Genomic DNA, 13,605 nt, shown 5'->3' on the forward strand with positions numbered 1-13,605 from the left:
ACGGTGCAAGCCCCTGCCACTGGCAGTGGGTGGTATAGTTTCCTGGTTAAAGCCCTCTGTTTAGGAGGGTGTCAGATCTCTCTCACAAAAAAAATTAAAGATTCTCACCGTTAAAAAATGGTTAAATGAAATTTTAATAAATTTGAATTTATTTAAGTAAAATATTCTTTTCTTCGAAATCAATTATTCAACGGATTAAGTTATTATAATAATTAGATATTCGGATTGAATTAACAATGAATTTAAAAAGCTATAAGTTACTAATGTTTGTAGGTTATTATAATTATTAACTATTATAATTATTAATTATTATAATTATATTATTTTTCATTTAGTTATCTAAGATAAACTTTTTATTTATTTCAATTAATATATTAATATCATCATCACATAGTAGCTCTTTGTTTTCTTTAAATTGATCGTTATGTTATTTTGAGAAATATAGAAATAGCTTTTTTTGGAGAGAGTAATAAATATTTTTATTTAAGGATAGCGTTCAAAAAGAACAAATCTCAATGCGTGTAATGCAAGTCAATTGTACAACCAGAAGTGTTAATAATTTTAGGTAATAAACAAAAAAAAAATAAGTTAGGTGTTTTTCTTAATATAAAATCAAATATAAAAATACGTTGAAGTGGATGATGCATGTTCCAGTTCTTGGATGAGGAAATCCTTCCTGTCTTTCACACATCCATCATCCAATTCCAACTTTATCTTTAATTTAATATTTTAAAATAGAATCGATTTATAAAATACTTTTTGGAGACAAAAGAGTTATGGGATAAAATACCATAAAAATGTCATAGTAACTAAAATGTCATACAAACTAACTAATTAGTTTGTAGGAAAAAAGAAAAAAACTAGTTTGTTTTTTAGATGATAATTAAATTTAAACACTTGGAAACTAAAATAAAATAAAACATTATTATATGTTTTATTTCAACTGATGACAGAGATTTTATGGCTGATCTTTTTCTATTTCATTAAACATGATATTTTTAGACAAAAACTAAATAATTAGGGCATTAAGGAAGCTAGTTTTTTCTTAATATCCTAATTATTTAATGGTTTAAATAAAAGTTATTAAATATTTGAAAACCTAATGAAGTACTTTTACTTATCAAATTATATTTCATTGAGGTCTCGTTCTGTTATAGCTACTCCGCAATCGCGGAGATCTTTTACATTTGTTCGCTCCATAATTAGAGATTAAAGAATTAGCTTTTTTATAATTTTGGATTTATTTATATTTCTTGTTTAAAAACACATCTTTATTTTTATATAATAGTGATTTATTCATATTTCTTGTTTAAAAACACATCTTTATTTTTATATAATAGTGTAGAAATACACAACCATATTTATGTGGTAGATTCACCTCCCAAGTTTATCCACTATGGTAAGCCAAGAATATATTATAATTTTTTATGAAAAATACATCGTTTTTTGTTATTTCAATCCTTATCGTCATCATCATACTCAATAAATCCTACTAATAGTAAACTTAAGATAGGGTCTGGGGAGGGTAATATATAGACAAACCTACCTCTAGCCAGTAAGAATAGAGAGACTGTTTCCAGTGAGACCCCTGACTCGATAGTAGTTTTGTATCAAGCATTAGACATATGACACATATACTCGACAATTAAGACAAATGGCAATTAGTGCATGTACTCCCTTGTCTTTCGGCTATCAACGTCACGACATGATGCATGATTAACAATCCCATCTTTTAACATTATTTTCACGAAATTAGTAAAATAACGTTAAAATTTGTGCACTTTCACTTTTACCCCCAAGCGTCCACACATATATACATTACATGCGCATATCACAAACGGGGTGTAAAATAATCAACCTCTTGTACGAAAGAAAAACTAATACTTGTGTTTAAAAAAAAACACAATAATAATCTAGTTTATATTTATATTTATATATTTATATTTATATTTATATATTTATATATTTATATATTTATATATTTATATTTATATGTATATTTATATTTATATCTATATTTATATTTATATTTAACAACAATAAAAGAGAATGAAGTCACACCCACACCCTTCATGGTCGTCTCTTGTAAGCTGTCTTCTTCTTTCTTCTTCTTCCTCTGTATATCTACCCATCAATAATCACACATCTTTCATCTTCATCTTCATCTTCGTCTGGGTAATCCACAATCACTCTCAACTCCATTAAAGAGCCCCTCTCACACCCACAATCACAATCAGATCTTAAAGTTTTCAATCAATTTTCTCATCTGGGTACACTCTTTTATCTTTCTATTTCATCAATTCAACATTACCAACAGCAAACTTATACAATATTCCTTCTTTTTCTTCCTTTTCTTGTAGAATTTCTCTGTTGCGTGCTGATCAAGTATCGATCTCTCAAAGATCCAATGCTATTTGACTGAATTCAAGAATATCCGTTTCTCAATTTCAAAGCAACATCAAACTCTCTGGTAAATCCTCTGTTTTTTATTACTTTTTTGTAATATTAATCTGCATTATGATGTTTTTGATAAGAATTGTATATTGTTGTGGTTAGATCTGTGTTAGAATTATCAATTTGTGATGGTTGGATTGTGCAGGATGGAAATGGACCCTCGGAAGTTGTTCATTGGGGGGATTTCATGGGATACTAATGAAGAACGTTTGAGGGATTATTTTCAAACATTTGGGGATGTAACTGAATCTGTTATTATGAAAGATCGAACCACGGGCCGGGCTCGTGGGTTCGGGTTTGTTGTTTTCGCTGACCCGGTTGTTGCCGAAAGAGTTGTTAAAGATAAGCATATCATAGATGGTAGAACTGTGAGTTGTTCTGTCTTGTTCTGTTTTGTTCTGATCATAGATTTAAAGATTTGTTTAAAGGTTGAATTTTTTTATAATTGGGTTGAATCTTTATAGATGCATTGATCATACATTTGTGAAAAGTTTTTAAATTTATCGAATTTGGGACAGGTTGAGGCGAAGAAGGCGGTACCAAGGGATGATCAACAGGTTGTTAACAGGGGGAACGGGAGTGTTCACGGGTCACCGGGTCCCATCCGCACAAAAAAGATTTTTGTAGGCGGATTAGCATCGACAGTCACGGAGAGTGACTTCAAGAGCTACTTTGACCAATTCGGGTCAACCACTGACGCGGTGGTGATGTATGATCACAACACTCAAAGGCCTAGAGGTTTCGGGTTCATTACTTATGAGTCCGAGGAGTCTGTCGATAGAGTCTTGCATAAAACTTTCCACGAACTCAATGGTAAAATGGTGGAAGTCAAACGGGCCGTCCCTAAGGAGTCATCTCCTGGGCCTAATCGGAGTAATGTAGGTGGATATAATTACGGGTTGAGTAGAGTTAGTAGTTATTTAAGTTCACTTGGAAGTTATGGGCTTACAGTTGATGGTAGATATAGTCCTGTTATGGGTCGAAACGGGCTTGGCCCGTCTAGCTTTAACATTGCACCGGGTGCTGATGCCAACTATGGTGGAAATGGAAACTTTAGTTCTAATCTTGGATACGCGCGTTCCGTAAATTCTATGTACAGTTTAACTCCGAACAGGTTGTCCGGTCCAAATGGATATGGCGGCGGTAGTGGTGGTGATGGAAGTCAGTCTGTATTTAACTCGAGAGACATTTGGGGAGGTGTGGATCATAGTTATGCTCATAATTCGCAAAATTCGAGTAATTATGGTTTTGGAGCGATTTGGGGTACCCCGAGTTCTGTTGCTAGTGGATCCAGCTTCATTGGTGGTGGTAACGGAGTGAATGCAACCGCGTATGGTAGGAACAGTGGTAATGGCACTGCAGCTGCAGCTGCAGCATCATTTGGTGTGACAGATGATAGCGGTCCCTCATTTTATGCAGACCCCCCTTGGCGGTCATCATCTCCTGATCTTGATATTCCGGGTTTGTTTGATTATGGGTTTGGAAGTTCGGATGGCGTACAGAAAAAATCGGTTGGTTATGTTGGTTATAGTGTTGCAAATAGATCAAATACAGGTAACTTTCATGACCACTTAATTCTTGAATTGTACAAGCCATTGACTAAATGTACCCCCCCCCCCCCCACACACATATGCTGGCAATTCCTGACCTGTTTAAGACATGATAAAACCTGATAAAGAAAAGGTAGACTATGTAATTTTATACTTTTTTAAAAATAATTAAAATTAGGAAGCTAGGCTTTATCATTTCTTCTTGGTACATAAAATATAAAATTGTGTTATAGACGTGAGTTAAACGAGTAGTCTTCATGTTTGGTACTTGTGTTAATTGTGTCGTCTCTGACCTGTTAAACACGATAAGACATGTTTTGCCATCCCTATGTATACGGGGGTTCAGATGATGGTTATACATGTATACGGGCGCATAGAGGGGATGGGGTATATTTAGTAATATATTAAGGGGTGGGGTAAGTTTAGCCTTATATAACTACTATGCACAAAGTACACATATATTATATTAAAATGTGCACATAAATATATTATTTTTGAGTGCTTATTTATGTTAATATTACTTTCAGGAATTGCTGCTTAGGAAGATTGTGAACTAAACCTGGAGGGCTGTGAATTACTTGATACATATCAGTTTTAGAGGTAATCAAAGGACTTGTTTATTACTTATTTCATTTCGGATTTTAAAAATTGTGATTTATGTGAGATGTAAAACTCGGTTTTCAGTTTAGATACTGTCACACGTTCGCGGGTGACATGAAGATAGGTGAAAGAAGAGACAGACAGTCTCTTCTTTTCCCCTGTTTGATTTGAGTCTCGGTTTTTCAACTGTAATTTCTAGTTTTGTCTTACAACTGTAATTTCGGTTTTATTTGGCTATGCCTCGAATTCAACACATCTGTGATTTATATTGAAAAGTTTTCCTTCACTTACAACTGATTGATTGCACATATATAGTTAAAGAGGGTTATATTACATCACTGTTACTGGTCGTTTTACATATACCAAGGATTAATGAAAGACGCTCGCTATGCTCAGCGAGCAATTCATTTGAGGTATTGTCTCGAAACTCCTTGGTGAACTATGGACCCTTTAGCTTACTGCCATTGTAAGTGATTATAACTCAACTTAACGCGCTTAGGATTCATGTAGACGTTGGTGTTGATACACTATAATATATATATACACACACACACATTTGGGGCCTTGCTAGCGAGATTGTGCACACAGCTTATGGATCCCATTAGGCAATTGTTTACCCGAGTGAGTTTTACCCATGGACCATGTGTTGCTCAACGATGTATAAATATATAAAGTTAATCATACATATAAATAAAAAAAATAGTTAAATAATAAGTAAGTTGAGGCCAAAGCTTATAACATGACTTACGAGTGGAGCTAGAGCTATAAGGAGGGAGCCCAAAGCGAGATGAGCTCGAGCTCTCTTTAAGTTGAGCCAAACTCGAGCTTTTACACCCCTAGAGAGGCAATATTTTTATTTTAAGAAGAGGTCATGTCTCAAGTTGTTGCCTACTATCAAGAACTTCATCATAAAAGCAAGAGATCTTCAACTACCACATAAAATGACAGACGTGAGACGTAGATAAATAATGTGCATCGGGCATGCCATCTTAGGAGAAGCGTGCTACAACCGACTAGGTGAAGGAGCACAAAAGCAACTCTGTATTGCTGTTGTGTACTTCCATAAATCGCACAACTACTTCACATGCTTGAACATCGTGTCTTTGTAATATGATTACACACTTTTATCACATCCGTGCCACGATGCTCCTACTAACGTGCATATTTTGCACATAATCGTCGTTTAATTTTCTTCTTTCTTTATTTTATTTTTCATTTTTATTCTTTTGTATTAACGGGATAACTAACATGCACTTGTCTTACTTGTTCATAGTTTAGTGTTAAGTAGCTCATGGAACTTTTCAATTATGTAACCATAAGTCCCTGCGTAGTCACATGGTTAATTATTTGTCTGCCATTATAAAAGGGAGGAGAAATTACAATTATACCCATCATGTGCCTGCAATGTGACAAATAATTAACTAGAGTTTGGGGTTGAGTTAAACTCAGGGGCCAAAATAGTTAGTTATAGAGACCATAGGGGCACTTATGTTAAAAAAATCCTATTTTTGGCTAATATAGTAAAATTGATATAATCACAGGGGCCAAAATCGTAATTTACTCTAAATTTAATAAATGATATCTTAAAAACATTTCAGTTATAGATTATATAGATAATGAATAGTTAACAATCTCCAAATTCAAAAACCTCGTCGACATTGTAGAAAAATGAATCTCATTGGAGTATAGATTATAACTAGTGGGGATTTCCGGCACTATCGCGGCGGGTTTTCAATCGTGTCGGTTCGGTTTGTTACCCTGTCAGTATGATACCGACACTCGGAATACCATCAAGACGTGTTTTACATCAATCGAAAACCACAACAACCCACATCGGTACCGATGTTGTTCGGGCACTACTGGTTCATTTCGTCATAGTATCAATATCGATATGGGTGTCTGTATGATAATCAACACGTATTTTACATCAATCGAAAACCATAAAAACGAACATCAATACTGGTATTCATATATTGTCGCAGACATGGTTGTATAAATAAGATACTATCGAAACCAAAAACCATAAAAATGAATACGGACACTGATACCGACATTATTAAAAGATAAAATAAGTACTTAACAAAAGTTATCTACTATTTATCGTTGCCGTAGACAGGGTTGTATAAATAAGATACAATCAATACCGAAAACCACAAAATGAATACTTAAAAATAGTTTTCTACTGTTCATCACAAGTTCATTGTACTATGTATAACTAGATGGGTTGAGCTGCGCTTCGCAGCAGAAAATTAGTTGTGGATTAGAGGTGCAACTTGCTTTTCATAGAACTGATTGCAAGGTTTGGTTACAAAATGTGATTGCTACATACAAAAGGCAGCCCATGGTTTTGTGGAATGTATCATAAGTTTATTTACAACAACTACTTCAGTTAATTGAGATGTACAAAACGTAGTGCATTCTAATGCAGTTTATTTACAACTACTTCAGTTAATTGAGATGTACAAAACGTGTGCAAACAAGAACGTTGATTAGCAGCAGCCCGCAACGTGCTTGATCGCCTTACCAACTGACCAATTGTTTGCACACCAAAATCAGCAGGTTCTTTTGAAAAAGACTACTCACCAGAATTTTCAAGTGCAAGAGCCTTTCGTTTTCTATCCAAAGAACGTGCAGCCATATGCAAACCTGATTTTGCAAGCACTGGCTTAAAATGGAAAAAAGGTTCGACTATAAAACGAACAAAAACATCAGATTGCGAACCAATTGGAGAGAACCAACTTACAAAAGAGCACTTGTATCTCAATACTCGGAATGATAATAAAAAACGAAGACAGTAATATATAGACAATCTAATCTAATCAACATGCAAATGATAAAAAAGAACAACAAAAAAATGCAAGGACAATTCTAATTAACTGAAAATCTGATCAAATCATCCTAACAAAAATTAGAATTTGCTCTGTCATACATCCTAAACTAAAATAAACATAATGACAAACACTTTGACATTACAAAAGAAAATCAATATTTAAGAGGTGGCAGTTGATCTGATTTGCTTAGTTTCATAGCCTTTTGATACTAATTATATCTTGAATTTCTATTCTTAACTTCTTTGGTTATTACTTTACATCCTAAACTATATTAAACATAAAAATAAAGACTTTAATAGAACATAAGTTGATCTGATTTGCTTAGTTTCATAGCCTTTTGATACTAAAAAAACTGCACTTTACTCTTATGTAGGACAGGCAAACGGGTCGGTCGGGTTAGAACGGGTTAGGGTCGGAACGGGTTAGGGTCGAAATGGGTCAAACTAAAAAAAGGGTTGTTTTGGGTCGGGTCAGAACGGGTCCGGGTTGGAACGGATTGGCGTCCAAACGGGTTCGGGTCAGATCGGGCCCCGTTCGGAATGGGTTTTGGGTCAAAACGGGTTGGGTTCATTCTTTTCCCATTTCTAAAAACATAATTTCATAATAAATATACCTTTTGGTCTAGTTAACCCGGTGAGACTCGAATTTGTGCTGGTAGCATAGAATTATAACAGCCCTACCAAAATCCCTGTATGGCTTCTTCTATTTCTAGATAAAGAGAAATATGACCAAGAGTGGTTCGAATATATATATATATATATATATAAAGAATTTCTTTTTTTATAGTTCTTACTATTAGATAGTGTCCATAAATCTCATAATAGGTCCCCAAATATTCATAGTGAATTTCGATAGGAACTTCTCTTGCAGCAATAACACGTTGATCTAGTCGTCACCGCAGCCACAAAGGACTACCTAAATTAATTCGTTTATAATAAAAAAATTATACAGTGTTCATCAATCCCATGTTTTCACCATTATTGTGTGTGATTAGCTGATGTAGTGGGTGAGTTTTAATTGTGGAATATCGATATTGTTGGGACAAAGTTTTTACTGAGCATTCAAGACAATTTCGTTAATCAATCAAGTCGGTACTGAACGATTTCCATAAATGCGACCAAAGCGAAACAAAAAACCCGAAACTGAATCTGAATCGAAACGAAACAAAAAAACTGAAAAAATCAAACGGAAAAAGTATCCAAAACGAAACAAAAAACCGAAAGCTGAACCGAAACTAAACAACCAAAACGAAAAAAAAAACAAATCGAAACCGGCCAAAACGGAGCAAAAAACCGAATAAAAAACGGAGCAAAAAACCCAATCGAAAGCGGCCAAAACGAAACAAAAAACTGAAAAAAAGAAACCGAACCAAAAAAGCGACCCAAACAAAACAAAAATAAACCGAACTGAAACCCGTCTTGTGCTAAAATCCGTCCCAACTCAAAACTCGTCCCTTGCGAAAACTCATGTCGGCCCGAAACTCGTCCCGGGCGAAAACCCGTGTCGACCCGAAATCCGATCCGAACCAACTACGTTCCAATCCGAAACTCGTCCCGGCCGCCTGAAACTCAATCTGAACCCACATTGATCCATTTCTTTGAAGATGTTGACCCGTTTTGACTCGAAAATATTTGAGATGGAATTTTAATTGACCCATTTTGACCCATCGAGTGAAAATATCTTACCCAAACCAACCCATTTAATTTAAAAAGCAACCCAAAATGACCCACTTGGAAGGTTTTGAGTCAAGATTGCTCTCTGTACTCTTATGGTCACTGGATTGAGTTTGATTAATCAAACAGAAAATTTCATCCTATAATAACCAAGTGGAACATAAATACCAATTTCGTAATAACCTCTCTTATAGTTGTTTAAGAAAGAAACAACTTAAACCCTAGTTTCATAAAATTTATACAAACAACTTCTAAGTTTTAAAATTCCAACTCCTAAGCCTCACTGAATATGTAAATCATTTATTTCCAATTCCAACCAAACAATTCTTTATACAATCTCCAACATGCAGATGCCTATCGATGAATAAAATTCAAAATTCAATATATACCAAAGAAAGAAAATAAAAGGGGAGACCAATCAAATATAAGCAATAAGAAACAAACAATAAAATAAAAGCACCAATTGAACAGAAACAGCAGTAAACCTGTTACATGTGGAAGAACCCCACCAATCGAACAACAGCAAACCTATGGAAGAACCCTTGCACGCCAAACCAGTTTCAATTCAAACTTCCTTTTTCTTCAATGAAAACACAAATGAACAACATCATATTGTTGGGATTCAGTGGTGTCAATTTTACTTTTTATCAAAACGGGTTTGACATATTTTATTAACTAAATATATAATTAATAAAACGCAGCGGAATAAATATAATAATCGACACCAAAAGTGAACCGAACCGAACAGGATCATGGTTACAAACATGCAAATACGGTATATAAAATAATTAATCTACCGATGAGAAAAATTATACCCTTGTGGTTAATAATTAGCCGTGTGAAACACCAAGGTTCAACGAACAAATGCTAGAACACTTGCACAAACAAACTGATTTGCAAAGCAAAATTGAAGGGGGTCGGCACTTTCAGAAGTGGTGGCTGCTTTTGAGAAGGCCCTATTCTTTTCTTGGCTACTCGTAAATCAATAGCACACAGGTGGGGCACTTGGCTGAATTGGGATCAATTGAAAATCACCAAAAGTATGGTGAGTTTCTTTTCGACAGAAGAGATATATCAAAAGGAATATTATTGAAATATATATAGTAATATATTTAGATTAACATCCCTAATGATCTCTTAGGCCTCAAAGCCCTAAGTTCAAGCCCAGACACGATACAAAGCCCGGAAAACAAAGTTTAATTAAATAAGTAATTAACCGTTATATTATTTATAACCCGTATAAATAATAAATCTCGTTTCTCATGGATATATAATTATTCTATATAATTATATATTTCATTCCGTTAATTGTTTGTGGTCACCAGTTAAGCAAGTTAAGTGGATTTAATGTTCGCTGGCCAAGGTGTAACTCTTACGGGTCATAGCTCGGTCAGCAGCGTTGACTTATCGAACCCGTACATATAAATCCAACAATCTCCCACTTGGACGACCTTCGATGAAATCCTCAACGCAGACAGTCAGCGGCGCTCTAGCTGCACATGGCTGCCCCCAACAATGTATGACACTTTAAAGTCATTAACCAAAACACCTTGCTATTAGTAACAACTTACTATTGCAAGACAATAGACTTATGGTAATTGTTATCATTCATCCTTTCTGTAAAAGACATAAATTGAATCAATGAGACATGGATTAAGTTCATTCTCATATGGTGTTCAATTATTATTGTTCTCGATCAAGAGTCAAAGTGGTCCGAACAAACACACGGTAAGTTTGGGTAAGGCCTTACACTTCACCAGTTTGAATCAACGAGGGCGTCACAATGTCTAACTGTTACATATCACGTAAGAGTACTGAATCCCATATCGACTACATACAACTCCCACTGAACTTCAGAACTATTCCCAATTAAAGCCTTTATGACTGCCAGTTATGCGACAGCGGTTGACAGTAATCAAAGAATAATCCTTGGTAAACGGAAGTTCTAATATGTATCTCAGGTCAAAGGATACTAATGAGTATACCAATATCAAAGCATCTTATGACTAAGATCCATGAAGATGATTTGATGCGAGTTACATCCAACGTCATTCTCAATGAGGTCTGTGAATTTGGAAGTCAACTCCTTGAGTCCAAAGTCAGAATAGTCTTAATTCAGAATCGTTCCCACGAGTTTGACCGACTACGGATAGTTTAGAATGCAAGATTCATGGATTAAACGTATTAAAATCGAACACAGTTATAAGATTCAAAGTTGCATTTAACCAGAAAATCAAATATGTACTCAAAAGTACAACTGTTAAAAGTTCGTACATCCAAATACTAAATCAAAACATACTGCTAGCTAATCTAAGCCCGATATCATCCATGTGCTGATCATGCTTGTCCTGAGTCATGGGCTTAGTAAACGGGTCTGCTAGGTTTTGATCTGTGTCCACTTTGCTTATAACGATGTCTCCACGTTCCACAATTTCCCATATATAGTGGAACTTTCATATAATGTACTTGGCCCTGTGATGAGATCTGGGCTCTTTGGCTTGAGCAATAGCACCCGTGTTATCACAGAATATCTCGATGGGTTTCTTAATGCTTGGAACCACATCGAGATCGGTTATGAATTTCTTCATCCAAGCAGCCTCCTTTGCAGCATCTGATGCGGCTATATATTCAGATTCGGTGGTTGAATCCGCCACCACACTCTGCTTGGAGCTCTTCCATGAGATAGCTCCTCCATTTAGAGGATTGAGAGCGAGGGTCATCTCAGTCAGTTTGAAAACTGGCATCAGTGTAACATCTTACGGTGAGCTCTTCTTCTACTCCTCCAAATACTAAGAACATATCTTTAGTTCTTCTCAGATACTTCAGAATGTTCTTAACAGCAGTCCAATGGGCAATGCTAGGAGTTTGCTGATAACGACTAGTCATGCTTAAAGCATGCGAGACGTCAGGTCTAGTACATAACATAGCATACATGATAGAACCAATCGCTGAAGCATATGGAATTGCTTCCATTCGCTTAATTTCAATGTCCGTTGAAGGAGATTGCGATTTGTTCAACACAGTCCCTTTAGTCATAGGAACACCTCCTTTCTTGGAGTTTTCCATCTTAAAGCGTGTCATCATTTTGTCTATGTATGTACTTTGACTTAGCCCAAGAAGTCGCTTAGATCTATCCCTATAGATCTTGATTCCTAGAATATAAGCTGCTTCTCCAAGATCTTTCATTGCAAAACAAGTTCCCAAATAGTGTTTAACTTCGTTAAGCATAGGGACGTTGTTTCCAATAATCAGTATATCATCCACATACAGGATGAGGAATGATATAGTGCTCCCACTAGCCTTTCTGTAAACACAAGGCTCATCTTCATTTTTGACAAAACCAAACTCTTTGATTTTTTGGTCAAAACGAAGATTTCAGCTACGAGACGCCTGCTTGAGTCCATAAATGGACTTATTCAGCTTGCACACCCTATTAGGATATTTTGGATCAACAAAACCGTCTGGCTGAACCATATAGACATCTTCAGAGAGATGCCCATTAAGAAAAGCGGTTTTAACATCCATTTGCCATATCTCGTAGTCATAGTACGCGGCTATGGCAAGCAATATCCTAATCGATTTGATCATAGCAACAGGCGAGAAGGTTTCATCATAGTCAATACCCTGAGTTTGAGTGAAACCCTTCGCAACTAGCCGGGCTTTAAAGGTATGTACATTTCCATGCATATCGGTTTTTCTCTTGAAAACCCATTTGCTCCTTGCTGCCCGAGATTCGGGAGGTAGCTCAACCAAGTCCTAGACTTGATTATTACGCATAGATTATCACCCATTGCATCTTAGCGTTCATGGCTTCCAACCATTTCGCAGATTCAGGATCTGAGATAGCAGATTTATAGTTAGTAGGTTCATCATTAGACTCATCTACTACCAAGACTTCAGCACCTTCGAGATGCCAAAGGTATCTGTCAGGTTCTTTACGAGTCCTGCTACTTCTGCGAACGCCTGTGTTCATGTCTGATTCATCAGCAACAATTTCTTGTTGTTCAGACGTTCCGACTTCATCAGCGGTTGTTGTTGATTCTCGAATTTCTTCAAGATCAACCACATTATTTCCAGTTCCTCGATTAATAAGTTCTTCCTCGAGAAAGTGCCCCTTCCTTTTGATGGAAATAACATTTGCATCAGGACGGTAGAAATAATATCCGCTTCTTTTATAGTATCCGACGAAAACAACCTTTTCGCCTCCAGGATCGAGCTTATCATCAGCATCACTTGTGATGTCTGCATCACATCTCCATACTTTTAGGTATTCCAAATCGGGTTTACGCCCATGCCATATCTCATATGGGGTTTTGTTTACCTTTTTAGTCGGAGCCAGATTGACAATGCGGGCGGCAGTCATAAGAGCATGACCCCAAAAGGAGTGAGGCAAGTTAGTTCTACACATCGTCGATCGAACCATATTAAGTAGGGTTTGATTTCTCCTCTCGCTCACGCCATTAAGTTGGGGTGTGCCAGGTGGAGTGGGTTCTGAAA

General features: G+C 35.9%; 1 protein-coding gene across 1 annotated transcript; it reads left to right on the top strand.

The window, feature by feature from the left end:
* The first annotated feature begins 2,059 nt into the window (after positions 1-2,059).
* LOC110926383 (heterogeneous nuclear ribonucleoprotein 1) lies at positions 2,060-4,897 on the top strand. The gene is made up of 5 exons (XM_022170137.2): positions 2,060-2,270; positions 2,361-2,470; positions 2,600-2,822; positions 2,973-4,008; positions 4,532-4,897. Exons 3-5 carry the CDS (start codon positions 2,601-2,603, stop codon positions 4,543-4,545), a joined length of 1,272 nt encoding a protein of 423 aa, XP_022025829.1. The 5' UTR covers positions 2,060-2,270; positions 2,361-2,470; position 2,600; the 3' UTR covers positions 4,546-4,897.
* Positions 4,898-13,605: the final 8,708 nt, after the last annotated feature.

Source organism: Helianthus annuus, chromosome 17 (genome assembly GCF_002127325.2).
Source record: "Helianthus annuus cultivar XRQ/B chromosome 17, HanXRQr2.0-SUNRISE, whole genome shotgun sequence".
In the NCBI taxonomy this organism is placed as follows: Eukaryota; Viridiplantae; Streptophyta; class Magnoliopsida; order Asterales; family Asteraceae; genus Helianthus; species Helianthus annuus.